Source organism: Nicotiana tabacum, chromosome 13 (genome assembly GCF_000715075.1).
Source record: "Nicotiana tabacum cultivar K326 chromosome 13, ASM71507v2, whole genome shotgun sequence".
NCBI lineage: Eukaryota > Viridiplantae > Streptophyta > Magnoliopsida > Solanales > Solanaceae > Nicotiana > Nicotiana tabacum.
The window spans coordinates 8,353,056-8,380,926 of record NC_134092.1 but is presented as its reverse complement, the minus strand read 5'-3'; the positions used below and the strand labels follow the sequence as shown (position 1 = coordinate 8,380,926).

The 27,871-nt window shown below is 38.7% G+C and overlaps 1 protein-coding gene across 1 annotated transcript; it reads left to right on the top strand.

Annotated features, from left to right (window-relative positions):
- The first annotated feature begins 21,097 nt into the window (after positions 1-21,097).
- LOC107771316 (galactokinase-like) lies at positions 21,098-27,193 on the top strand. The gene is made up of 13 exons (XM_016590697.2): positions 21,098-21,462; positions 22,178-22,365; positions 22,936-22,982; positions 23,184-23,278; positions 23,488-23,570; positions 23,729-23,797; positions 23,882-24,067; positions 24,786-24,920; positions 25,211-25,345; positions 26,084-26,154; positions 26,227-26,304; positions 26,579-26,720; positions 26,966-27,193. Exons 1-13 carry the CDS (start codon positions 21,123-21,125, stop codon positions 27,074-27,076), a joined length of 1,680 nt encoding a protein of 559 aa, XP_016446183.2. The 5' UTR covers positions 21,098-21,122; the 3' UTR covers positions 27,077-27,193.
- Positions 27,194-27,871: the final 678 nt, after the last annotated feature.

Sequence of the window (27,871 nt, the reverse complement as noted above, 5' to 3'; positions counted from 1 at the left end):
GATAACTCGGCCTCAGGCCTAGCTGGAAAAGCATAAAACCGGGGCTGGGCCCCACCACTCTGAACTGCGTCTTTGGGACGGCCTCTAACTGGCTGGCCTCCACCTCTAACGGTCTGACCTCCACCTCTAATGGCCTAACCTCCACATCTAATGGCCTGACCTCTACCTCTAGCTGCCTGACCCCTACCTCTAGCTGGCTGAGCAGGTGGTGAAGCAACCGGTGCTGGTATGATGGCACGAGAATCTTGCCGAGATATGCTACTCGCCAATCTAGGGCAATACCTCCTGATGTGACCAATGTTCGCACACTCATAACATTCATCCTGATGTCATGGCTGCTGAAGCTGAAGCTGACCCAGATGGGCCGGATAACCAATGTAGTAACTATGGAGTGGTAGTGCACTGATAGGAGCTGAATGTGCACTGAATATTGGCTGCCCAGAGTAAGGAATAATAGGACTGTGACTCCCTGAAGCACCGGAGATACATGAAGTGCTGAATGAAATGGTCTGGGAGGATGACCCCTACCAAAATTACCCCGGCCTCTAGACGAGGCACCACTGTAACCACCGAACTGATGAGGCCTCTTATCGGACCTATGCCCTCTTTCCTGTGCAAGAACCATCTCGATCCTCCTTGCGACATTAGCATCCGCCTGAAAAGAAATCTCACTTACGGTCTTCTTGGCCATCTGAAGTCTGATAGGGTGAGTGAGTTCCTCAATGAACCTCCTCACTCTCTCTCCCTCCGTAGGTAGTAAAAGGAGAGCATGACAGGCCAAATCCACAAAACGGGACTCATACTGAGTAACAGTCATACTGCCCAGCTGTAGACACTCGAATTGCTTGCGGAATTCCTCTCTCAGTGTGATAGGGAGGAACTTCTCCAGAAATAGCTGAGAGAACTGCTCCTAGGTAAGTGCAGGTGATCCGACTGGTCGGGTCAATGCGTAATCTCTCCACCACCTCTTGGCGGAACCCGTCATCTGGAATACAACAAAATCAACCCCATTGGTCTCAACTATACCCATGTTCTGCAGCACCTCATGGAAGCGTTCAAGATAATCCTGTGGGTCCTCAGAAGGTGTACCACTGAAGTGAACTGGAAAGAGCTTAGTGAACTTATCCAGTCTCAATAAGGCCTCAAAAGACATGGCGGGCCTATCACCGGTCTGTGCCGCAATAACTGGCTGAACTACCCCAACTGGCGGGGCTGCTGGAGCTTGATTCTGGGGAGCCATCTGCTCCGGGGTGGGAGTAGTGGGAGTTTGTGCTCCTCCCCCAGCCTGTGAGACGGCTGGTGCCATTGGAAATGTACCATTTTGGGCCACACCCTCCATAAGACTCACCAATCGGACTAGAGCGTCCTGAAGCACTGGAGTGGCTATGAATCCTTTCGGGACATGAACTGGTCCAACTGGTACATTCTGAACTGGAACCTCCCCCTGAAGGTCCATCTGAGGTTCTTCAACAGGTGCAGCTTCTCGAGCTCTGGACTGAGCTCTACCTCGGCCTCTAGCACGACCTCAGCCTCGACCTCTACCCCTGGCCATAGTTGCCACCAGGGGTTCTGGTCCCTGTCCATCGGTAGAAGTATTATGCGTTCTCACCATCTGCGAGAGAATAAGTGTAGAATGGTTCAATCATTGATGATAGAATAAAATCGCACGACAGAATAAGAAAGAAGTGATATTATTCCTAAACTTCATAGCCTCTGAGAGATAAGTACAGACGTCTCCGTACCGATCCTTCAGACTCTACTAAGCTTGCTCGTGACTCGTGAGACCTATGTAACCTAAGGCTTTGATACCAACTGTCACGACCCAAAATTCCCACCTCCGGACCATGATGGCGCCTAACATTTCACTTGCTAGGCAAGCCAACATTAGAATAGCATTATCCATTTTTAAAATAATTTTTAAATTAATTAATAATAACGAAGCAAATGCGGAAGCAATTTTGAAATAATCCATAATAATAACAGTGTCTAAATACCATCCCAGAATTGGTGTCACAAGTGCACGAGCTTCTAGAATAATTACAAATAAAGGTCTGAATAAAATAAAGCTGTCTGGAAATAAACACACAGCTAAAGTACAATAGACGGGGACTTCAGAACTGCGGACGCCATGCAGTTATACCAAAGTCTCCTCTGATAGCTGAAATCCGAGTAAGTCTATAGTACGCCGCTGGGACCAACTCCAAAATCTGCACAAGAAGTGCAGAGTGTAGTATCAGTACAACCGACCCCATGTACTGATAAGTGCTGAGCCTAACCTCGACGAAGTAGTGACGAGGCTAAAGCGGTTCACTTACATTAACCTGTACGCAATATTAGTAACAACAACAATAATAGAAATAAATCAGGTAATTCATTTATAATAATTTAAGGCAACTCATCACTCATAACCAATTATCATTTCCATTATTTCTGTTGCAGCGTGCAACCCGCTCTCACAATATATCCACATTCAGTTTTGTTGTGGCGTGCAACCCGCTCCTCCAACATATACATTTTAATTAAGTCTGTTGCGGCGTGCAACCCGATCCTCCAATATTGACTTTTAATAAGTCTGTTGCGGCGTGCAACCCGATCCTCCAATATTGACTTTTAATAAGTCTGTTGCGGCGTGCAACTCAATCCTCCAATATAGACTTTTAATAAGTCTGTTATGGCGTGCAACCCGATCCTCCAATATAGACTTTTAATAAGTCTGTTGCGGCGTGCAACCCGATCCTCCAATATATTCATTATAATCAATCATGTTGCGGCGTGCAACCCGCTCCTCCAACATTTTTATTTACCAATTCTTATAGAAGAAATTTTCCTAATAAATGTAACAATTAATATAGAATTACAAGACAACAAGCATACAATAATTATAGTTTAATTATGAAGCAAACAATGACAAATAAAAAATTATTATGGAAATCAAGGAGTAAATAGGCAGTTTAATTTTTATTATGCTAAATGTCAAATAACAATTAAGGCACATAATTCAAATAGCATGTAACAATTAATGCAGGAATTCAAGAATTTATATTTGCAAAGAATAAGAGAGAAACAATTATTATAATAATTAATTTATGATTAAAATTAATTTATGATTTTTCAAGTAAGCAGGCAAACAATTAGTTTGACGATGTATAGACACTCGTCAACTCGCCTATACGTCGTTTACATGCAATTCACATAACAAATAATTTAAGGGTTCTATTCCCTCAAGTCAAGGTTAACCCCGATACTTACCCCGCTTTGCAAATTCCAATCAATTATTCAACCACAACTTTTCCTTTTAAATATGCCTCCAAAAGCTTCAAATCTATTCATAAACAATTCAATATATTCAATACTAATCATAGGAATTAATTCCATATGAATTTATAAATTTTTCGGATAAAAATCCAAAATTCATTAAAATATTCGTCAGTGGAACCCACGTCTCAAATCCCGGAAAACTCGCAAAATCCGAACACCCGTTCCGATACGAGTTCAACCATACCAAATTTGTCCAATTCCGATATCAAAATATTTGGAAGTTGGAAGATTTTATAAAAATCTGATTTTTCTTCCATAAATTCACAGATTCATGATATAAATGAGTATGAAATCATGAAATATAATCAATATAGGATAAGGAACACTTACCCCAATGTTTTTCCGTGAAAATCGCCCAAAAATCGCCTTACCCGAGCTCAAAAATGGGAAAGAATTGAAAATGGGTCGAAACCCCATTTCCAGAACTTAAGTTCTGTTTCTGGGATTTTTATCCTTCACGAACCCGGTCAGTGCCTCGCGTTCGCAAAGCACATTTTTGTGCTGCCAAAATTTACTCTTCGCGAACGCGAGGGCTACCTCGCAAACACGATGCATGCCTGGCTTGGCCTTCGCGAACGTGAGATGCCCTTCGCGAACGCGAAGGCTAATTTTCCTGGCCAAGCTCTTTCCCTTCACGAACGCGAGGCTTCTATCGCGAAGGCGAAGCTTTGAACCTCAAGCCTTCGCGAACGCGAAGCATAAAGCGTGCCAGCCCAATTTGCTCTTCGCGTTCGCGAGAGTACCTTCACGAACGCGAAGAAGAACACACAAGAAACCTGAAGTGTGCAGAAAACCAGATTTTCCAAGTCCGAAATCATCCTGTAGCCTATCTGAAACTCACCCGAGCCCTCGGGGCTCCAAACCAAATATGCACACAAGTTCTAAAACATCATACGAACTTTCTCGCGTGATTGAATCGCCAAAATAACACCTAGAATTAAGAATCGGACACCAAATCAAAGGAAGTTTTCAAGAAAACTTTAAAACTTATATTTTTACAACCGGACGTCCGAATCACGTCAAATCAACTTAGATTCTCACCAAATTCGGCAGACAAGTCATAAATATTATAGTAGACCTATACTGGGCTCCGAGACCAAAATACGGACTCGAGGTCAATAAATCCAACACCAGTAATTTCTTAGAAATCATTAAGCTTTCAAGCTTTTAATTTTTCATCAAAATTTCATAACTCGGGCTAGGGACCTCGAAATTCGAGTCCGGGCATATGCCCAAGTCTCAAATCACGATACGGACCTACCGGAATTTTTAAAACACTGATCTGGATCCGTTTGCTCAAAATGTTGATCAAAGTCAACTTAGTTGAGTTTTAAAGCTCTATTTCCCATTTTAATTCATTTTTCACATAAAAAACTTTCCGAAAAATTATACGGACTGTGAACGCAAGTCGAGAAATGATAAATGGTACTTTTCGAGGTCTTAGAACACATAATTACTTATTAAATTAAAATATAATATTTTGCGTCATCACAAAAAAAGACAACAAAATTAGCAATATTCAAGAATAAGGTTGAATTCAAAGGTAAAAGGATCTAGGGCTATTGATTTCCCCAATTGCCGGACTAATTCCTGACACGTTAGCTATAATCTTGCCGTAATACTCTATGAGGATTATGAGTTATGGGCTACCGTAATTATCTCTTGATCAATTACGATAATTTACTAGAAGCATTCTCTCGAACTACTCTAGTTAACAATTTATGCAACTCACAATTATCCCGCCAAAGCTTCGTTATCTCTAATCCTGCTTTTAAATTCAAGTAATTAATCTCTTAACTTACCCGAAAGCGGTGTTGTTCAACAACAATCTAACCAAGTGTTCTTTCTCAAGCACCACAAGATACTAGACACGATTAATCAAGGGTCCTTTTAATTAATCACAATGCAACACATATCTGAACAATCATAGAATAAGAACGGCTCAATTATGTCTAAACATAGTCAAAACTTCATCCAACAATTAGTTTTATCAACCCTAGATGATGGGTTTAGCTACTCATACTAATGGATAAAAAATTACTATAACAATTCATAATCAACAATGGAAGTAAGAAGAAGAAGATGAAAACTCTTAGGAAATTCTCCGTCTTCTCTCTCTTGTTCTTGCCTCCAAAATCTCCTAAAAACCGCTCTCCTCCTCTTTTGGGTGAATTAGGCTTCATATAGGTTTAGGTTAGTCGCCTTAGAAATTACATAATTAACCCTAAATTGTTGGCCTCCTTCCGCCCGTCCGCGGCCGCGGATTCGACCGCAGATCCGGCCGCGGATTTCAGTCAGTGTTCTGCCTCCAGTGCGCGGTCCAATTCGCGGTCAACTCCGCGGCCGCGCACTTGGAGGGAACCTCCCCACTTGCTTTTCTCGCTCCTTTTCGACCGGGCTAACCTTCGATTGGCCTTCCACACTCCATATTGACTCCAAAACACTCTTTAGCTTCCTCCTAGCTCGGAATGGCTCCTGCAAAGCATAAAATTCTTAATTAGAATATTTTGTTATCTATTAGCATTCAAATATCAATAAAGTACGGCTAAATTAGAATATAAATAGTGTCTAAATTGCATAAATATAACCTACTATCAACACCTCACACTTAAACTATTGCTCGTCCCCGAGCAATCAAACCACACTCTTCAGAGGCCTAACTTTACTGAGCGACTTCCCTAGCTCGTCACACCAAGAATATTTCACATAGTTTGAGTATACATTAGTGTAACATCTACACCTCAAGAGTAGACTCCCGCGAGCCACGCAATATTCCTAACCGGCTTACTTACTTTATTTAGAGGTCCAGACTGACCTCTCCTTCGTGAATCAAGTGCCTGCTCACTACAAAAGAGACTCATTCCACAATCAATAAAATTCACGCACACCGAGGAACTTCAAAATAAACAGAATTGACTCACCCTCAGAAATGATATTCTTGTGCCACAGAAAACGCTCCATAGGCTTGCCCATAGTGTACTACTCTACAAATTGAGCTTGTTCAGTCTAGGATCAAGTAGGACTTTATTTAACTATAATGTAGGCTGTAGGTCGGGTAGGATATATTTGGATATAATAATGACTACATCTCCCCAAGCACTTTAATACATATATTTTATAATCAAGCCCACACTTAAGTTAAACCAATATTTCCACCTTCAACACCACGTAAATTACCCCACACTTCTTTGAGCACAATCACCTTAAAAGCCACCACAGAATATTACTAATCAACATGATACACTATTAACACATGATACATTTTTTTTGAATAAATAAGGTGCTCCTTTCTCCCGATTTCCCTAGTTCTACTCAAAAGCCCCACCAACTACCCCACACTTTATCCTTTATAGATTCATAGTAATTCAAGTACTTACGAGAGGTAAAGGGTTCAAAAAAAGATGGTCAATTCAAACGAAGGATAAGGCTTGTAATGTGGTTGCCAAGAAAACAGGATTACATGCTCAACGGGGTTAACTACGATACATAACAAATAGGTGGGTGGAATATGTATATATATGGTTCAATAAAGAAATGCCTATATCACTTTCCAGACTAAAGAAGATTACTATTTTGCTTTGCAGATACACATGGCAAGTTCTAGGCATCAAATGTCGTGCACAGAACACAACAAGCCTCACACACACATGGCACATGACTCACTCCATATCAAATCATCAAACACTTAGATCAGAGTACTTAAGCCAAATTAAGAACATACAGTTTAAGGCATTCTTACAAGAGTCAACAAATGAGCCTAAGCGTCACACTAAATACCCGCTATATTCAAGGCATTAAGAAGTTAAGAGATCCTATTTTAATCCTGCCCATAGCCCATAAGTTCCTAACTAAAAAAATAAAAACTAACTACACCCGGTTCAAATGAAACCCTGGGAAAAGAACCGTGGTTTAAAGAAAAACCAAGGGGGAATTGATACACTACTACAAAAGAAAATCCACGCTTACCGCACCATTTGTTTTTACTTTTAACAAAAAAAAATTCTTTCGACTTTTGTCCCTCAAGAAACCCGTCGAATGATATCCATCATCGGGAAAAGTCAAAAATAATTTATGTAAATAAATTACGAAACTATTCTACATACAACATACAACAAAGTATCCCCCACCTCATACTTTAAAAGATGGCATGTCCCCATGTCATACAAAATAAAGTAATGCGAGGTAAAGGAACTTCCCTGGTAGATCAGTCTTGATCGGAGACAGTGCCACAGTCAAGATGACACGCCCTCCCAACGCACACAGCCAGCCCATGATTTTCTTCTCTGACTTCGCATTTTGGGTGGCCAAGGCATCAACTCTAACCCCCAATTCCATGATGGAAGTGCGCAACCTTACCATATCCTGTTCTAAGTCTGTTATCCGTGTACTCCGTCTGACCTGGGATGGTCTTTCAGTCGCTGCAGCTTATTCCTGTGGGGGTGAGGCAAGTTCAACCTCCTCATGCCCTTCATCGCCCTCCTCTGGCGCATCAGAATCATCACTATGAGTTGCCCCAGGTGCCACCGGGTCTTTCCCGATGGTCACTTTGTCTGCCCGGAACTTTGCTTCTTTCTTCAACATGCCATCCGCATTTGGGTTCTCAGGCACCCTTGCTGCCCGGCACAATCCAGTGACCAGAGAGGGGGAAAAGAACACATACCTCTTATGTGGTGAACGGACGAACATCTCAAACTGAATAACTTGGACCATATCAAAATCATGGTCATTCACGAAGCACCAGATCAAGGAAGCTCTCGGATCATTTACCTCTGTGGTATTGTAGGAAGGCAGCAACTGACAGTTGATGATGTACAACCAGCACTTTCCTTCAAAAGTGAGTGAGGCAGAGTGTAGCTTTGATCCCGGCACAACCCACACTACCTCTTTGTCTGGTGCACAGATAGTTCTAAAAAACCTGTTCCATGTGATGGGTTCTCGCTTGTAAGTATCATAGAAATCCTCCTCCCCATTGAATACAGGCGATCGATATAATCTCCTGATGGCTTCTATCGAGACATCCACCATCGTGTGTCGCACAGTGCATATTCTATCCTCATGTTCGGGGCAATTGGCATAGAACTCCTGGACAAGCATCAAGTTACCCTCCCCCGGCTCTTTGAAAAAGTTATCCAACCTGCGCTTGATCAACTCCCGTACATATTAGGGCACTCATCCTGGAGGGACACCCGGTCAATACCCCTTTCCGCTATAGGTTTTTTAGTGGCCTTCAAATTGAAACGGTCTTAGGCAGCTCTGGAGACAAACCTGGTACGATCAAGCTGAGCTGCACTGGCCGGTGCCCGTGCCTGGGATGAACCTCCATGACCACTTGACGAGGCTCCAGTGGTACGTCTCTTCTTTGAAGGTGTCAGGGTACCTACACAACAAACACTACTATCAGTAATCGGCGGAATATAGGAACCAATGGCGGTTACTCAGACTTCACTCGCACAATTGGTCACAATTTACATTCAAACTCATTGTGGCAATTCAACAAACACTTAAGGTGCATATACCCCCCAAGTTACCCAAAGCCCCAGTTAAACTTCCATTCCTCACAACCTCAACAATGTCTTCCCCCAATTCAACCAACTTTATTAGCCTCACATGCCATATATATACTACAATCCTAAACCAAGACAAGAGTACCAATGATTCTACTATTCTACACATACAATAGCAAAGGAAAAGAATGGGAAAAATAAAAAATTGAAAACAAAACAAATACTAAGAAAGAGGAATAGAATCATGTTACTTACTTGGAGATCTTGGGAGGAACGGAGATTGGGGATTGGTTGAGTGGAGAAGAGAAGGAAGGAGAAGAAGCTTTGTTGATGAGAGAAATTTTGAGGGAGAGAGACGTGTGGTTTGTTTTAGGGGAAGGGGGAAGGGGTTTTTAGATTTTGTTAAGGGGGAGGGAAAGAAGAAGTGGGGGAGTGGGTGGTTGGGGAGGGGGGGTTAAGTAAAAAAAACTAATTAATAGGAAAGAAAAGAAAAGAAGAGAAAAGAAAATATAAAAAAAAAATTAATAACAAATTCAGAACATGGTACCGCCTAATCCGCGGCCTACTCCGTGGTCCAATCCGCGGCCGCGGATGAGGAATAGTGAGGGGACAAAATCCGCGCCCAACTCCGCTGACGGGGAGGCAATAGTCTGCGCAAAATCCGCGGCCAACTCCGTGGTCCATTCCGCGGCCGCAGATGTCGATCTCTAGCAAAATTTTGTCTTTTTCGCACTTTACCTATCTCCGGGTTAATTTTGTCCCCCGAATCCTTCTGATGCGCATAATTTTGTCCCTGCACATTAGTAGATCGGTCAATGCCATTCAAAATCAATTACAAAAATAAGAGTAAAGAAAAATAATGGGTTGCCCCCAAAAAGCGCCCGAGTTAACGTCGCGGCACGACGATTTACAATAAACCATGGGTTGCCTCCCAGGAAGCGCCTGATTTAATGTCGCGGCATGACGTATGCTTTTATTATTACTCTTTGCTCGCGTATTGGGGCTCTTCCAAAGATATCACCACTCTATCCCCTTTTTCTTCGACCATTCCATGGTAATGTTTCAACCTTTGCCCATTCACTGTGAACTTATTTGTCCTATCTTCGGATTCAATTTTTACAGCTCCACTTGAGAACACTTGCACCACTCTGAAGGGTCCTGACCATCGGGACTTCAACTTACCCAGAAACAATCTCAATATCGAGTTGTATAACAATACTAGATCTCCGGGTTTGAAGTTCCGATCTAGAATGTGCTTATCATGCATCATTTTCATCCTTTCTTTGTACAATCTTGCATTCTCAAATGCATGGAACCTGAATTCCTCGAGTTCATGTAACTCAATGACACTGTTGGTGCTTGCGGTCTCCATATCCAAATTCAACTGTCGCAGTGCCCAAAGGGCTTTATGTTCGAGCTCTACCGGAAGGTGGCATGCTTTTCCAAACACCAACTGGTATGGTGACATACCAATTGGAGTTTTGAGTGTTGTGCGGTATGCCCATAATGCATCATCCAGCTTCTTTGCCCAATCAGTCCTTATCGCATTCACTGTCTTGGTCATGACACTTTTGATTTCCCAGTTGGACACTTCAACTTTCCCGCTCGTCTGTGGGTGGTACGGTGTGGCTACCTTATGGCAAACTCCATACTTTTCCAATAGTCGTGCGAACGCTCTATTGCAAAAATGGGTTCCGCCATCACTGATTATAGCTCTCGGGGTGCCAAAATGTGTGAAGATATTTTTCTTTAGGAAGCCTGTCACCACTCTTGAATCATTGGTTGGGAGCGCCACCGCTTCGACCCATTTGGAGATATAGTCAACAACTACCAATATGTATTTGTTACCATACGAGCTGATGAAAGGCCCCATAAAGTCAATCCCCCATATGTCAAAAACCTCTACCTCTTGAATTGTGGTTATCGGCATCTCGTGCCGTCGAGATATGTTGCCTGCCCTTTGGCACTCATCGCAACTTTTTACCCAAGCATGGGCATCCTTGAACAGAGTTGGCCAATACAACCCCGATTCCAACACTTTTGTTGCTGTCCGGATTCCTCCAAAGTGTCCACCATATGGTGAAGCATAGCAAGCCTGCAAAATAGAAGGTTGATCTTTCTCGGGGATACACCTACGGATCATGTTATCTACACATATTCTAAAAAGTAGAGGTTCATTCCAATAATAAGATCGACAATCGCGAAAGAACTTTTTCTTTTGAATTGAAGAGAGTTCATAAGGTACAATATCGCTTGCTAAATAGTTAGCAATATTAGCATACCATGGCGACTCCTCCATTGTCACATTGAGTAACTGTTCATCCGGGAATGTCTCTGTTATATCTTCAACCTCCATCTTTTTTTCAGCTCCTTCCAACCTTGAGAGGTGGTCTGCCACTTGATTGTCCATCCCTTTTTTGTCGAGGATTTCCAGATCGAATTCTTGTAGCAAAAGAACCCAGCGGATTAAGCGTGGCTTTGACTCCTTCTTTGCTATCAAGTACCTAATTTTTGCATGGTCAGTATAAACAATAACTTTTGAACCAATTAAGTACGACCTGAATTTGTCGAAGGTAAACACTACAACCAACATTTCCTTTTCCGTTACGGTGTAATTGAGTTGTGCACCGCTGAGCGTCCTCCTTGCATATTAAATTGGGTGCATCATCTTGTCTTTTCGCTGCCCCAAGACTGCTCCTATAGTCTAATCACTGGCGTCGCACATGAGCTCAAACGGTTGCTCCCAATTGGGTGCAACAATGATGGGTGCAGTTTCCAGTTTCTTCTTCAGCTGCTCAAATGCCAACCTGCAATCATTAGAAAACATAAAGGGTTGATCCTTTTCAAGAAGTTTACATAAAGGGTTAGCAATCTTGGAAAAAAACTTTTATGAATCGCCTGTAGATACCGGCGTGCCTAAGGAAACTTTTCACTGCCTTAACCGAAGTGGGCAGTGGAAATTTCTCAATCACATCAACCTTAGCATGGTCGACCTCAATTCCCTTATTGGATACTCGATGCCCCAAAACTATTCCTTCTTATACCATAAAATGGTATTTTTCCCAATTCAGCACCAAATTTGTCTCCACACATCTTTTGAGTACTCTTCTTAAATTGTGAATACAATCTTCGAATGAATCCCCCACCACGGAGAAATCATCCATATACACCTCCATAATGTATTCAACCATATCAGTGAAAATGGCTAACATGCACCGCTGGAATGTAGCCGGCGCATTGCAAAGTCCAAAAGGCATTATCCGAAAGGCAAAATGCCATACGGACAAGTGAAGTATGTTTTCTCTATGTATTCAGGGGCTATTGAGATCTGGTTGTACCCCGAATATCTATTCAAGAAACAGAATGAGACCGCCCAGCTAACCTGTCCAATATTTGGTCAATAAAAGGCAGGGGAAAATCGTCCTTCCGGGTGGCTGTGTTCAATTTTCGATAGTCCATGCAAATCCGCCACCTCGTGACTGTACGAGTCGATATCAACTCGTTATTCTCATTTTGTATAACCGTCATTCCTCCCTTTTTCGGCACACACTGAACAGGGCTGACCTAGTTGCTGTCAGAGATGGGGAAGATGATACCCACATCCAGCCACTTGATCACTTCCTTCTTCACCACCTCTTTCATATTCGGGTTCAGCCGTTGTTGATGCTCTCTGGAAGGTTTGTGCCCTTCTTCTAAGAGAATCTTGTGCATATAAAAGGCAGTCTTACATTCTTGAAATACCTGCAAGAGTTGCTTTACCTGCACAGCTAGCAAACCAGATGATATAATAACAGGCAAAGTAGAATTAGGCCCTAAGAAAGCGTATCTGAGGTGAGCTGGAAGCGGTTTCAGGTCCAACTGTGGTGGCTCCTCTATTGATGGTTTTGCAGGTAGTGTTGCTCTTTTTTCTAAGCGTAGGGGCTCGAATTGAGGTTCCCTTTTCCAGAACCCTTGACCCTCGAGAGCCATGACCCACTCTGCCAACCCTTCACCATCCATATCTTCCAAATTCATCAAACAGGCTTCTAGCGGATCCCTAACATTAAGGGTCTCATCCTCTTCTTGTAGTATCACATCCACGGCCTCCACTATCGAGCAATTTGAAAATTCGCTGGGTCTCCTCATGGATTGTTGAACATTGAATATTATTTCTTCATTGTTCAACCTAATTTTCAACTCTCCAGTCTCACAATCAATCAATTCTCGCCCAGTGGCTAAGAACGGCCTTCCCAGAATGATGGGTATCTCTTCGTCCACTTGACAGTCAAGAATAACGAAGTCTGCAGGGAATACAAACTTCCCCACTTGAACAAGCACATCAACAAGAATTCTTGTCGGTCTTTTGACCGTGCGATCAGCTAGTTGCAATAACATTGAGGTAGGTCTAGCTCTGCCAATGCCCAGTTTTGTATAGATTGCCAAGGGCATCAAGTTTATACTAGCCCCCAAGTCACACAATGCTTTAGCAAAAGCATAACTCCCAAAGGTGCATGGGATAGTGAAACTACCTGGATCAGACACTTTTTGAGCCATAGGTCTTGTCACTACTGCGCTACAGGTCTGCGTCAAAGTTACAATGGACAGATCCTGGAAGTCAAATTTTCGCGACATCAGGTCCTTCATCATTTTTGCATACCCTGGCATTTCCCTCAAAGCATCCATCAGTGGAATATTCAATTGAATTTGTCGAAGCATTTTCATGAATTTCCTGTATTGATCATCTTTCTTTTGCTTTGCCAATCTTTGAGGGAATGGTGCAGGAATCAACCTCTGCCCACTGTTTGGTGTCTTTTCTTTGTTGGAAGCTTTTTCTACCACCTGTTCTGAGAGTTGTTCACCTTCCTTCTCCTTACCCTTGTCAACCGGTGCTTGTTCAATTACAACCCCGGTAAGCTCTAATGACTCATCTGCCTCTAATGTAATTGGAGTAGTTGGCATATTCTCTCTTTTATATTGAGCAACTTCTTGCTCTCTGTCTAAATCTCTTCCATTCCTGAGACTCACTGCCATTAGCTGATTTGGGTTCTGTTCCTTTGGATTAATATTTGTATCTGCAGGCAATGTTCCTTGTGGGCGATTGTTCAAGGCCATAGACAGCTGTCCCAATTGAGTTTCAATGCCTTTGATTGCCGAATCATGTGCTGCTAACTTTCTTGCATCTTACCATTTGTCCCAATGAGTTGTTGCAGCATGCCCTTGATTTCAATCATGTTGTTGTCCTATTGTTGAAGAGGTGGTTGGTAGGCCAATTGTTGCTGATGCTACTGATTATAGCCATGTTGCCTTTGATAAGGCACGACTTGGCCTTGTGGTCGTGCGCTTCCTGGATTGGGGTTGTGTTGTGGCTGGTTTGGTGCTGGTCCCCATTGATGTCCACCTTGCCTCTGACCTCCGAAATTATTGACATAATTCATGTCTTCTCTGAAGCCCTGGTTGTCGTTCTCTCTACTCTACAAGCACACATATGACTGGTTTATGCAAGGAGTGCACAAGCCTCCATTTGTTGTATCAACAATGTGCACTTGCTTTGTACCCATCTCATCAATTTTCTTTGTCAGTAAGCTCATCTGGGTCATGAGAGTGGCTATGTTCTCTGCATTGGAATTGTTTGGGTCAAGAGCAACAGAATGCACTATTGGTGTAAGTGTCGTACCTCTAGTCATCCAGCCTGAATTTTGAGTCATCCTTTCGAGAAGAATCTTGCACTCTGTGAACGTTTTGCTCAAAAATGCACCCCAGCTGAAGCATCTTCATTGGCCTTCAAACTGTCTGCCAAACCCATGTAGAATCTCTGTCCCAACATCTGATCTGGAATGCCATAGTGTGGACATGTCACTAGCATACCTTTAAACCTCTCCCAGGTTTTTTGCAAGGTCTCAGTCGGTTTCTGCCTGAACTGCAATATCTCATCAATTTGCCTTGCAGTCTTGTTGGGAGGATAAAACCTGTTTAAGAACTGCTTAACTAATTCTTCCCAAGTAGCAATGGAGTTTATTGGGAGTGAATTCAGCCAAGTTTGAGCCTCTCCAGTCACTGAGAATGGGGACAGTAATAGCTTAATTGCTTCAAGAGACACATTCGGTTGTCTTTGAGTCACACAAATTGATAGGAAGTTCTTCAGATGTTGTTGTGGGTCTTCGATGTATGACCCGGAGAACAGTCCTTTATTCTACAACAGGTGCAGCATGTTATTGGTAATCTGGAATGTCTCCACTTGTATCTGAGGAACAGCAATGGAGGTGGCCAGGTTATCAGCAGTTAGTTGTGACCAATCATAAAGAGCAGCTTCCGGTACAAGAGGTGCCACCACTCCATTGTTTGGGTCAACATGATCATGCTGATTGTTTACGTTGACGTCGTCCACGTTGTCCATTTCACTTTCGAGTTGGTCCTTTTGTTTTAACCGTTTGTTCTTCTTGTTGGCCCGATTCAATGCCCTAAATGCTTTCTCGGGGTCTGAGAGTCCTTCAAAGTGTTCACCAGTCCTCAGAGAGCTTCTAGGCATACACCTGAGTCACAGAAGAGTTCAAACATGAGAATTTCAAGGAAAAATTTTAACACCGTAGGAAATTGATCTAAACTAAGAATCCTAGCAATTATTCTAAGTTATAATAAATAACACTGTTAGTTCCCCGGCAACGGTGCCAAAATTTGATCACGCCCAACTATGCCTTGTATAAAGGACTAAGCGGTCGCTGCAAATATAATCTGGTTCAAGTCCGTAGTCGAATCCCACAGGAAACTAACCTATTTACTACAACTTTTAACAATGCTAATGATAAACTCAAATAATTTTCGGATGCAAGATTTTTAAAAGAGCATACGTGAAATTTATTTATCTAATGAAAAATGACAACAAAATTAGCAATATTCAAGAATAAGGTTGAATTCAAAGGTAAAAGGATCTAGGGCTATTGATTTTCCCAATTGCTGGACTAATTCCTGACACGTTAGCTATAATCTCGCCGTAATACTCTATGAGGATTATGAGTTACGGGCTACCGTAATTATCTCTCGATCAACTACGATAATTTACTAGAAGCATTCTCTCGAACTACTCTAGTTAACAATTTATGCAACTCACAATTATCCCGCCAAAGCTTCGTTATCTCTAATCCTGCTTTTAAATTCAAGTAATTAATCTCTTAACTTACCCGAAAGTAGTGTTGTTCAACAACAATCTAACCAAGTGTTCTTTCTCAAGCACCACAAGATATTAGACACGATTAATCAAGGGTCATTCTAATTAATCACAATGCAACACATAGCTGAACAATCATAGAATAAGAACAGCTCAATTATATCTAAACATAGTCAAAACTTCATCCAACAATTAATTTTATCAACCCTAGATGATGGGTTTAGCTACTCATACTAATGGATAAAAAATCACTATAACAATTCATAATCAACAATGGAAGTAAGAAGAAGAAGATGAAAACTCTTAAGAAATTCTCCGTCTTCTCTCTCTCTTGTTCTTGCCTCCAAAATCTCCTAAAATCCTCTCTCCTCCTCTTCTAGGCGAATTAGGCTTCATATAGGTTTAGGTTAGTCGCCTTGAAAATTACATAATTGCCTATGAGTTGTTGGCCTCCATCCGCCCGTCCGCGGCCGCGGATCCGGGGCTTTCAACCAGTGTTCTGCTTCCAGTGCGCGGTCCAATTCGCGATCAACTCCGCAGTCGCGCACCTGGAGGGAACCTCTCCGCTTGCTTTTCTCGCTCCTTTTCGACCGGGCTAATCTTCGATTGGCCTTCCACACTCCATGTTAACTCCAAAATACTCTTTAGCTTCCTCCTAGCTCGGAGTGGCTCCTGCCAAGCATAAAATTTTTAATTAGAGCATTTTGTTATCTTTTAGCATTCAAATATCAATAAAGTGCGGCTAAATTAGAATATAAATAGTGTCTAAATTGCATAAATATAGCCTATTATCGCTCCCCTGATGAAAATTTTATTTGATATCTCGGAGACGATGCATTTCAATCTGTCTCTTATTCCAGCTGCTCATTTTCTCACCCCTAATATTGGGTATACCAATATATATTCCAATCTTCTTTGAGGACTCATCTTTGTGCATTGTGGTATAATAATTAGAATATATATCACACATTCAAATATTCTAAGATGAGAAATATTTGGCTCATGATCATAAGCCAATTGTAATGGGGAGACTTTATGATAACTTGTGGCATGATCCATACAAGAGCTGCTACATGCAAATAGCATGATCCCATGTCGAGATGAAATTTTTTGTTATCATAAGCATTGGTCTAGCAATTAATTGGAGGCGTTATTTGATCAATGATTCTGCTAGACCATTTTGAGTAAAAACATGAGCAACCAGATGCTCAATTGTTATACCAGTTAATATACAACAATCATTAAAGTCATGTGATGTAAACTCACTAGCAATACGAAGTGTCTTAATCGCATAATCCGGAAATCGTGCTTTTAATCGTATTAATGCGGCAAACAACCTCGGGAATGCAAAATTTCGGGTTGACAACAAGCACACATGTGACCATCTTGTAGATGCATCTATCAAAATCATATAATAACTAAATGGTCCACATGGAGGGTGTATGGGCCCACATATATCACCCTATATACATTCCAAAAGTGCATGGGATTCACTCCCAATTTTAATTATTGATGGTCTAATAATCAGTTTGCATTGAGAACATGCAACACACGAGAATTCTTTAGTTTGAAGAATCTTCTGATTCTTCAATAAATGATAATGTGAATTCTCAATTATTTTGTGCATCATATTATATCCGGGATGGCCCAACCGGCCATGCCAAATAATAAAATCATTAGTAACCCCTGGTTTACTATGGCATGCGATCCAACTATACTACTTGTGTAGTACAAGCCGCATGTTCATATTCATATTTGTTACCATCCATATGGCGAAACATCTCCTTCTAGAAGAAAGTCATTATCATTATTCTCATGGTCAAAATCATTATAAGCAAGACATGTTTCTTGCTTTACTTTTTCCCTTTTATAACGCATAGCAAAATATTTTTGACGTAAAATAGGTATACGACCAATGACATAATCATGCGGCCACATAATGATATTTATCCTCTTTATTTCTCTCAAACCTATTTAGAGGTGAGTTGTGAGATTTCAACAATCAAGAGCGTATCCATGTTCATGAGTTTATTTCATACGTCCACATTCACTTCTGGAATGTATCATAATCATCTGAACATGTCTCATGATTTCTCAGCATAAGCTTATTGTGTTGCCTTATCATTTATCATATTTATTTTTATAGCCCTCCTTAATATCATTTTGTAAGGTTAAATATGTATTTATTTTCCTTTATTTTGATAGAGGATTGACAAAAGCTACACAAAATGTTCAGATGTACAATATTCTTGTATCAAATGCCATTTCATACCACATCATGGTTAATATTACCTTCACCTTTTGAAGGATAATTTTAATACGAGAACCCTTATTGTTCTCCATTTCATAATTAAAATCATGATGATGATTATTATTTCGTCTTATTGCCATGTCCACGTATATTCATATAGTCTCGATAATTATTTAGTCTTCTTTTAGACTTTGATTTATTGCTATCATTCGCTTCAGGAAATGGAGCAGATCTAGAGGGACGTGCTTCATTAAAAGCATATTATTTTGCCTCAGTTATCATTATATCATTAATGTGGTGCATTGGGACTCAAATTCAATGTCTTACCCTCATAAAGGCATGTTAAGCCATAATGCGATGAGACTCAAACCCAATGTCTTATCATCATGATGCACCAAGACTCAAATCCGGTGTCTGAACACCTCTTCCGAAATATTGCTACTTCTGGAGCAAATTTGAGGCATGTAACATAGAGAATAATTCTCTAACACGTCTTCATCACTAATAAATTTAGCATTTGAAAATATTACCACTTTTAATGATCATAACTAACAATACTTTGAACGTATTATCACTTAATTTAGCAGTTATAAGCATAAATGCTTAGTCATAATGAATCTTTAAGAATATTAATTATCACTCTAAATGTCATATATTTATTATAATTATGTAACCAACATTTGCTAATAAAACGAACACATGTGACACAGACCAATACCTTTAGAACTTATTGGAGATATATATTTAATGTTGAGATCCAAATAAATATGATGATCATACTCCCTTAATAAAATGAAAGACCATCAAGATTCAATTAATTGCTAGCATTTGCATAGATTAATGAAAATTGTAGTCACGTGTAAAGTCTTTTATCATTGACCAATGTATTTGTTAAAATATCTATGTGAACAACGGTTTTCTAAATTCTTAAATGCTCTTAATTAAAGATGTACATTCTGGTGACTTTTATTTATGGAGTTAACCTGTCTCTAGAGTCAGAGAATAGCCAAGTTATTGAAGGACTCTACTTTTTGCAGTGCTATAAAAATCGATAAAATTTATGTATAAAACCTATGAGATAAATTAACCCATTTCAGTCATATATTTGTTTCATGAAAGAAAAATGCAAGCACTACCTTAGAAACCATAACCATTATTTAATATAATTAACTACATGCATATATTAAACTATCATGCAATTCAATTAGAAGTGAATAATGTAATTTACTACATACATATATTAAACTATCATGCAATTCAATTAGAAGTGAATAAGACGGAAGAATCGTGGCCGTGTATAATGATTCTATTCCATCGGTATCCCATCTTATAGTTATTTTAGAGCTAAATATATAATTAAAGATTAATTTACCATGTAGTATGCATACCTAATTCATCTAATGATAGCATTGTATCTTGCCAGCAAAATCAAAGTAAATATAACTTGAGGTCAGCAACGTACCTCAATGTCTGTTTATAATTTTATTATAAATTGAATTTCTTATGCCGAAGCCTCTAGCTTCAAATACGGCCAAACTGAGTCGGAAAGAAAATAAGCTCAACACCTATAGTTAGAGACTCGTGCTGATAACGTGTTAAGAAATGAGAGCAAAATAGAGCAATATAGTAATGAAGACAAGATATATAGGAGGAGAATGTGGATGTTCTCTTATTCAAAGTGTGTTTCTTATGTATACTTCATAAGATAAAGTATACCCTATTTATAGGATATGGGATACATGAAAGGTTACAAGAATACACCTAAAAGTTACAAATATTAAGTGATGAATTAACTAAATACATGAACTCAAATGGTTCATGGAATAGGGATGTATGGAGTATTCAATGGACATCCACTTTAATATATTTATAACAAATGTTAATATTTCTCTAATTCTCATTAATTGCGATGATGATATCCCATTTCAGTTTTCTTTTCCTTTTTTGTTTCATGCACAACTGTATAAATTTGTTACTCATTGTCAATAGTACGTGAGACTTTCCAATATTCTTTTAGGTCTATTATATTGGACAATTATGGAAGTTTATTATTCAATACTAATATAGAAAAGCCAAAAGAAAATCTCACGTTTACGATATTGACATTTATGTGTAGTTTTTGACGATTGTTCATTTTTTGTAAAATTGTATAAATGTTTTTTTATGTACTATATTTGATGAATAAAAAACATTTAGAACTTGGGAGAACCTTGGTCAAGCCCATAATCCTTATGGCGAGCCAGATGAAACATTAAGTTATTCCCAAATGCAAACACTCTTCAACCTGAGATCTCAGTACTAGTTTCCGCAAAATTGCTCTTGTCTAGAAATTTTCTTTATAACTCACATAACCAACAATCTCCAATTGAGATTTCGAGCTAATCGATCATAGAGTTATCGGCCAACAAACAAAACGAGTTTTCATTCACGAATAACCAAGCTTTAACAAAGAATATCAAATTCTAGACCTTCATAGACGATTAATGTTAGGGGCTGCACTCTTCGGAAAAAAAAAGATAATAGCAAAAGGATGTAATCAAGAACCGATACACTTGTGGCTTTTAGTAAGTCCATTAGCTGACACTTCAAATTAAATTAATAAGGTTATAATTTGAATTTTATATATCTCAATAGAGTTAAAGTTATATCCAACATAGTGTAAAATTCTTTTAGCATTATTAAGTCACTTAAAGAATATTTATAGGTAATATATATTTATAATTTTGAAAATAAGATCAATTAATTGCTACAATAAGTTTCCTACACTAACGACGCGTATTATTTAAACTCGTCCCCAATATACTGCTTATTCAGTTGGATTTCTCCTTATCTCAATTAACTTTGTTAAAATGTTTTTTAAAAAAAAGTAGATAAATTTGGCGAGGTTAAAGGATAAGTCCTAGAAAATATGGAGTCATCTACAAAATATATCCATAATCTTTCGTATTCCGGATTCAGTTTATTTTATCTCAATCCAGTAACTACCTTATATTCTTACTCTTGTCACCTTTTTTATTTTCCTATTAACTTGTTCCTTTTGTTTTTGTCTTGCATAAAACGTATTATTACAATGGGAGAAGTTTCATTGGTCAAACATGAAGAATTACCTGTTCCAATTTACTCTACACTGGAGCCTGTTTATGGCAGTGAATCACAACTCAAAGAAGCTGAAATTCGGTTCAAGAATTTGAAGTCCGAGTTCATTGACTTCTTTGGCCACTCTCCTGATATTTACGCACGATCCCCAGGTTAATTCAAACATTCAAAATTTTTATGTTAGTTATATACAAATTGTTGAATTCCCTTAACATAGGTTGACGTTATTATATATATATATATTTTTTAATCTCCTTGTCGAATTCCTGGCTTTGGCATTAGGTTCATATCTCAAGTGTGTATATTCTTTTAATCCCCTCGATTAAATTCCTGGCTCCGTCACGGAATGTATAGTTGTATACTCCTATATTTATGTGACACGCTGTCGTATCATATAAGTCAAATTAATTTTAAAGTTGATGTGATTTCAATTAATTGAGATTAAGTTTTAGTCATGTTAATATGTTATGGTTAGGTCCATTGCTTTTTAAGAGTTTCTTATATGCCACTAGAAAGAATAGAGAACTTTTATAGTAATACTTTTCTTATTTTGGATTTTTATCTTATAGGAGTAGTATATACTTTGATTGATACGAGATTAAATGGAGCGACATGGACGGTGATAATTTATATATGGAAATTGCTTGGGATTAAGGCATATTTGTTGTTATGGCTATTCACACACCTTTTTTCACATAGAAATTGGTTGGCACTAAGAATTCTAGTTCATTATACTATTTAACTCTCTTTTTTTTATTCTAATATGATGTTTGAGTCAAATTGATTTTTAACATCTTAAACTTTTTATTCATTTGAAAACTTTGCATTTAAACTTTCATGTTGATGTCTTTATGGTTAAATATGTAGGAAGAGTGAATTTGATTGGAGAACATATTGACTACGAGGGGTACTCTGTATTGCCAATGGCGATTCGACAAGATACAATTGTGGCTATAAGGAAGTGCGATAGTAATGAGTCTGAGAAGCTTCTTCGAATTGCAAATGTAAATGGTGACAAGTACACATTGTGCTCTTACCCTGCTGATCCACTGCAGGTATTGCATTATTGATTATCATATTGTTATTTATTTATTTGGTTTGATGGTGACATGAGTTGAGCTTAAATGGAGAAGTGAGGATTCATATAACCGATACTAACTTGTTTGGCACTGAGGTGTAGTTGTTGTTATATTGTTACTATTGCTGGTATTAGAAGCATAGCATTGGTTGCTCTTTATTTTAAATATTTGCATTCTGTCTTGAATTTCGTCTTGGCGTAAAGTTGATGCCGGGTTCCAGCCGTGAAAACAACCTCTTACGTAAATGCAGGATAATGTTGCATACAATAGACCTTGTGGTCCCCGGATCCTGCTCCTAGCGGGAGCTTAGTGCACCGGGCTGGCCTTATGCCTTTATTTATGCATTCTGGAATTTCAGTTGGTGATACATTTTCATATGTGAATAGTTCATTAAAATTTGATGGGGTGGGGGAGATGGGAGTTTATTGATTCACTACGGATGGCGGAAAATGAAAGAAAAGAAAAAGTTATGGAGTCTGATGGATCTTGAGCATTTTTGTTTCCTTTTTCCAGCGTTTTTAATATTTTTAACTTCCATATTTGCAGGACATTGATGTGAAAAACCACAAATGGGGTCATTATGTCATTTGCGGGTAAGAATTTGCTATTTATTGGTTTTTCTTGTTACATGGTTTTATGAAGGTTTTAGAAGCATATTGATGGCCACAAAGTTTTATAGTTTTAGTACTCATACTCTTGGGAGATAAGGACTGCTAGAAGTTTGAATTATGGGAAAAATGAAACCTTTTCATATATTTTTCTGATGGTAAAAGATGATAAGCAATGTGTTACAGGTACAAGGGTTTCTATGAGTATGTCAAATCGAAAGGAATCGATGTTGGTGAACGAGTCGGACTTGATATTGTTGTTGATGGTACAGTTCCGACAGGTATATGCCTTACTATCTTAGATCAATGTCTGTGTACCAGTCAGTTCTTTGTCATATTTCAAATATAATGAAGTCACGAGTTCAAACCGTGGAAACAGCCTCTTGCAAAATTACAGGATAAGGCTGCGTATAATAGACCCCGCGCATAGCGGAAGCTTAGTGCACCGAGCTGCCCTTCTTTTGTCGTGGATTTAATTTTGTCGATGCAGGTTCTGGTCTATCAAGTTCTGCAGCACTTGTTTGCTCTTCCACTATTGCTATAATGGCTGCATTAGGTGTAAACCTACCCAAGGTAATGTATATCTTCTAAACTGCTACAAAATGACTTATGAGCCTATAGTATTAATTAGACATGCTCCTTTTCCTCTTAAGGTGAAGGAAAACATTGTGAATTTTGCTCCTTTTTATCCCCTTTCAGTAGAAAAGTGACAATTTTGCTTTTTCCTGCAGAAAGAAATTGCACAACTTACTTGTGAATGTGAACGGCATATCGGCACACAGTCTGGTGGAATGGATCAGGTATTGTTTTTGAACTCTACATTTTGATATATCGTTTAGTCATATGTGTATCTTTGTGCTGAAAACCGGTTAATTTTTTTACAGGCCATATCTGTTATGGCACAATCTGGAATTGCTGAGCTGATTGATTTCAATCCTATTCGTGCAATGGATATACAACTACCTACTGGTGGTTCTTTTGTAATAGCCCATTCGTTAGCTGAATCACAAAAAGCAGTTACTGCTGCTATTAACTACAATAATCGGGTTGTTGAATGTCGTCTAGCTGCAGTAAGTTTATTTCATCCTTCCCGTCATAGATTGCAGTGTTTTCAAGCACAAATGATCAATGTGTCTCCGCAACACGTAGTTCTCTACTTATCTGTTTACCACTGATTTTTATGACATCTGAAAGTTGCTTTCATAAATGTACTAATGCAACAATTTAAAGCTTGAATCTTATTAGTCATTGAGCTACGCCAATGACTTTTAGATTCATTTTGCTTTAGCATTGCCGCATCTCAGTATGCTAGCATTTGAAAAATAGTAGAATAACCTATTTGAATAGAATTTAAGTTACATACACTATGAACGATAGTGAAAAGAACTTTTACACTATAATTCTATGTTAACCTATTGTAGCAATTTAGTTACAAAGTCAAACCTCTTTATAGCAGCCTTATTTGTTCCGATATCTTTTGACTGCTTTAGTGAAGTGTCCTTATAGAGGACCACATATATCATAACATAACATAATAAACGGTTCCAAGAAAAACATGACTTTTATAGTGAATGACTATTATATGAGGATGTCGTTATAGAAAGATTTGACTGTATTCCCACTTATTATGAACGGTTACCTATAGTCATCCTTTAAATGATTTGATAGCGTAAAAATCTATTTTATACGTGGATAAAAGTTAAACTCGTCGGAATATGCCTGATAGATTAACTCGTTCTCAATTTGCTGCTTTCCCCACCTTGATGGCAGCCGTTTGATCTTTTACAGATTGTATTGGGCATAAAGCTGGGAATGGAACCGCAAGAGGCAATATGTAATGTAAAAACACTTTCAGACGTTGAAGATTTGTGTGTATCATTTGCTGGTACACTTGAATCTTCTGATCCTGTCCTCGCCGTGAAGGTATAAATTTCGTCTCCACTTGAGGTCAATCTATCTATCTTGATTTCGTTGTCCTTGTCTGTAGATTGTAACATTAGCTTTACTTTAATACATGACCTAGTGTCATTTATGTGTTTTCGTATTCCTTGACTTCTGATATTACTTGTTGTTACTTTCGTTTCGGGTTTCTGATTGCAGTACCTAGTGTTAGTTTTGTATTTTTGCTTTGGTTTTCTGATTGGTGTGCATGTTGTTGCATGATATTTTGCTTGTTTTACAGTAAGCTTTAACATTTTCTGTCGCTGCTACAGCAATTTTTGCATGAGGAACCATATGCGTCCGAAGATATTGAGAAAATCACACAAGAAAAGTTGGAAACTATCTTTTCCAATTCCTCTACTTCTTTGGATGTGCTTAGGGCGGCCAAGTATTACAAATTGCATCAGGTATTATATGTTTGTTTAACTGATTTTAGTTTTCCATTTTCTATGCGCTTACCTCTGTGGTGGAGGTTATGTAATATGACCATTAATTTGGCTTATTTGGGGGTCAAGTTTTCATGATATTTGTCATGGCATAATATCCACTATAATAAAATTTGTGGACCAAGTTTTCATGACATTTGCCATAACATAATATCCACTATTAGGCCAAGGATTTCTTTCTATAAATAGAAAAGCTTCTTCTCATTTATAAACACACCAATTCAAGAGCTTCGCACTCTTGTCTTTCTCTCCTTTAGTAATTGAGAGTATTTTGTAAGAGAGTTGAGTGTTGGAAAATACTTGTATGATCCCCTTTTTTTGGAGTGATTTTGTGAGTGATTTTGTGAGGTTATTCTCTTGGGGTATTTGGGACTAATTAGAGTATTTATTCTAATTTTGTACTCTTGTTGGTATAGTAAAATTGTTCCTCTCCGCTTGTGACCTACTACGTAGGTCACCTTGACCTAACCACGTTAAATTTGTATCTTTTTTATCTTCTTTAATTGCCGTTATTATCAACTTGCATTGTATTTGTTATTGTCATTATAACGTTGTTTGGCTAAATTTTGCACTACCCGATTTCCCGATCGTAACAGGTTAGATAACAAGAAACTTATGATTTTAGAATTCTCTCTTCTCCTTGTTAAAATTCAGTAATATATTACAATCAACACATTTGACTGATGATTCATCTTTCAGAGGGCTGCTCATGTATATTCTGAAGCGAAACGTGTCCATACTTTTAAAGACAATGTATCCTCAAAATTAAGGTAAATCATCCATGTCGTTGTCCACGTTAATGTAATAGTTTAACCTTTAAAACCAATGTTGTATATTTGCAGTGAAGAAGACATGCTGAAGAAGCTCGGTTACCTTATGAATGAGAGTCATTACAGCTGCAGTGTTCTATATGAGTGCAGGTAATTAAGTTTCTTACTTTAATGTTGCTATTGTAACATGTAACTAATGATTATCGTCACACAAATAATAGCAATTATATAATCAAGACGTTAAATATACTCTCTCAGTGTCTCTTATTTTGATATATCAAATATGATTTTAACCTATGTACATTGACAATCTAAAGAATTTTACACTATCAGTGTATTTTAACCAGTTATAGTAGGTCGCCCGATCTTATTTTCCAGGTCAGTATATAGAAGTTAAGCTCATCGAATGTTTTCTCTTTATCAGCTGTCCCGAGTTAGAGGAGCTTGTTAAGATTTGTCGAGATAATGGTGCTCTCGGAGCAAGGCTTACAGGAGCTGGATGGGGTGGATGTGCTGTGGCTTTAGTGAAAGAGAGTCTTGTTCCACAGTTTATACTCAATTTGAAGGTATGGTTTCATTAGCGCTGTCAATATGCGCCGGCCAGCCCAGCCTAGCCCATACCGGCCATGGCATTTGATGGGCTAGGCTGGACTGGCCCACCAAAATAATGGTCGGCCCAACCTTACGTGGGCGCGGGCCCCATGGGCTAGCTCTAGGTTTCATTCATCTCAGTTGAAAATCTGGCATAAAATGACTGGATCTTAACATTATGCAATTTGTTAACTAAACTAGTTTGTTTATTTTGTTTCAGGAGCAATTCTATCAATCAAGAATTGACAAAGGAATAATCAATAAGGATTATCTTGGTCTGTATATTTTTGCATCAAAGCCCTCTAGTGGTGCTGCTATTATCAAATTTTAGCCTGTCAAGCTCTTAGTAATCTAGCTGAATTCATTATCCATCTATGTTAATAATCACAAAATAAGGGCACTTTTACATCAGTTGAAATCCATGGATCTTGTAATTAACTATTTTTGTACATTCTACCTTTATTAGAAGTTGGATTACTTTGCTTTTATCAGTATGGTACTTCACTATTTTCTATGTTCTACTTTATATGGTACTAAAGGGGAGCCTTGGAGTAACGGTCAAATTGTCTTCGTGTGACTTATAGGTCACGGGTTCGAGCCGTGAAATCTGCCAATGATGCTTGCATCAGAGTAGACTGTCTACATTATACCACGTTGGGGTACTACCCTTTTTGTTCACCGTTATATGATACTATTATATTTTAGGGAGTCAAATAACTTTTTCTTTGACCACAACTTTTCCATAAATTTTCAAAGTAATTTTAATCGCATAAGTTATAATCTACAATAATTTTTATAATGCTTACAATTATGTATATTCTAATTTATAAAATATTAAGAAATTTATATCTGAATTGCTTATAATTGCTTCAAAAACAATTACACGCCAATTGAGGATACAACATAAACTTTTTTGTGCCTTTTCTATATGTAACAAAAATCAGCCCCGCTTTTTTGTTAATTTTTTATTTATTTTATGAATAAACAACAACTGTTAGTAATTCACACATGATATTGCAAAGCAACAGAGAAAAGAAGAACGTCATTTTAGAAAAAGAAAAGAAAATGACGTAAATTTAATATTATTGCTAGAGAGCACACGCCAATCACAACCAATCATTTTTAG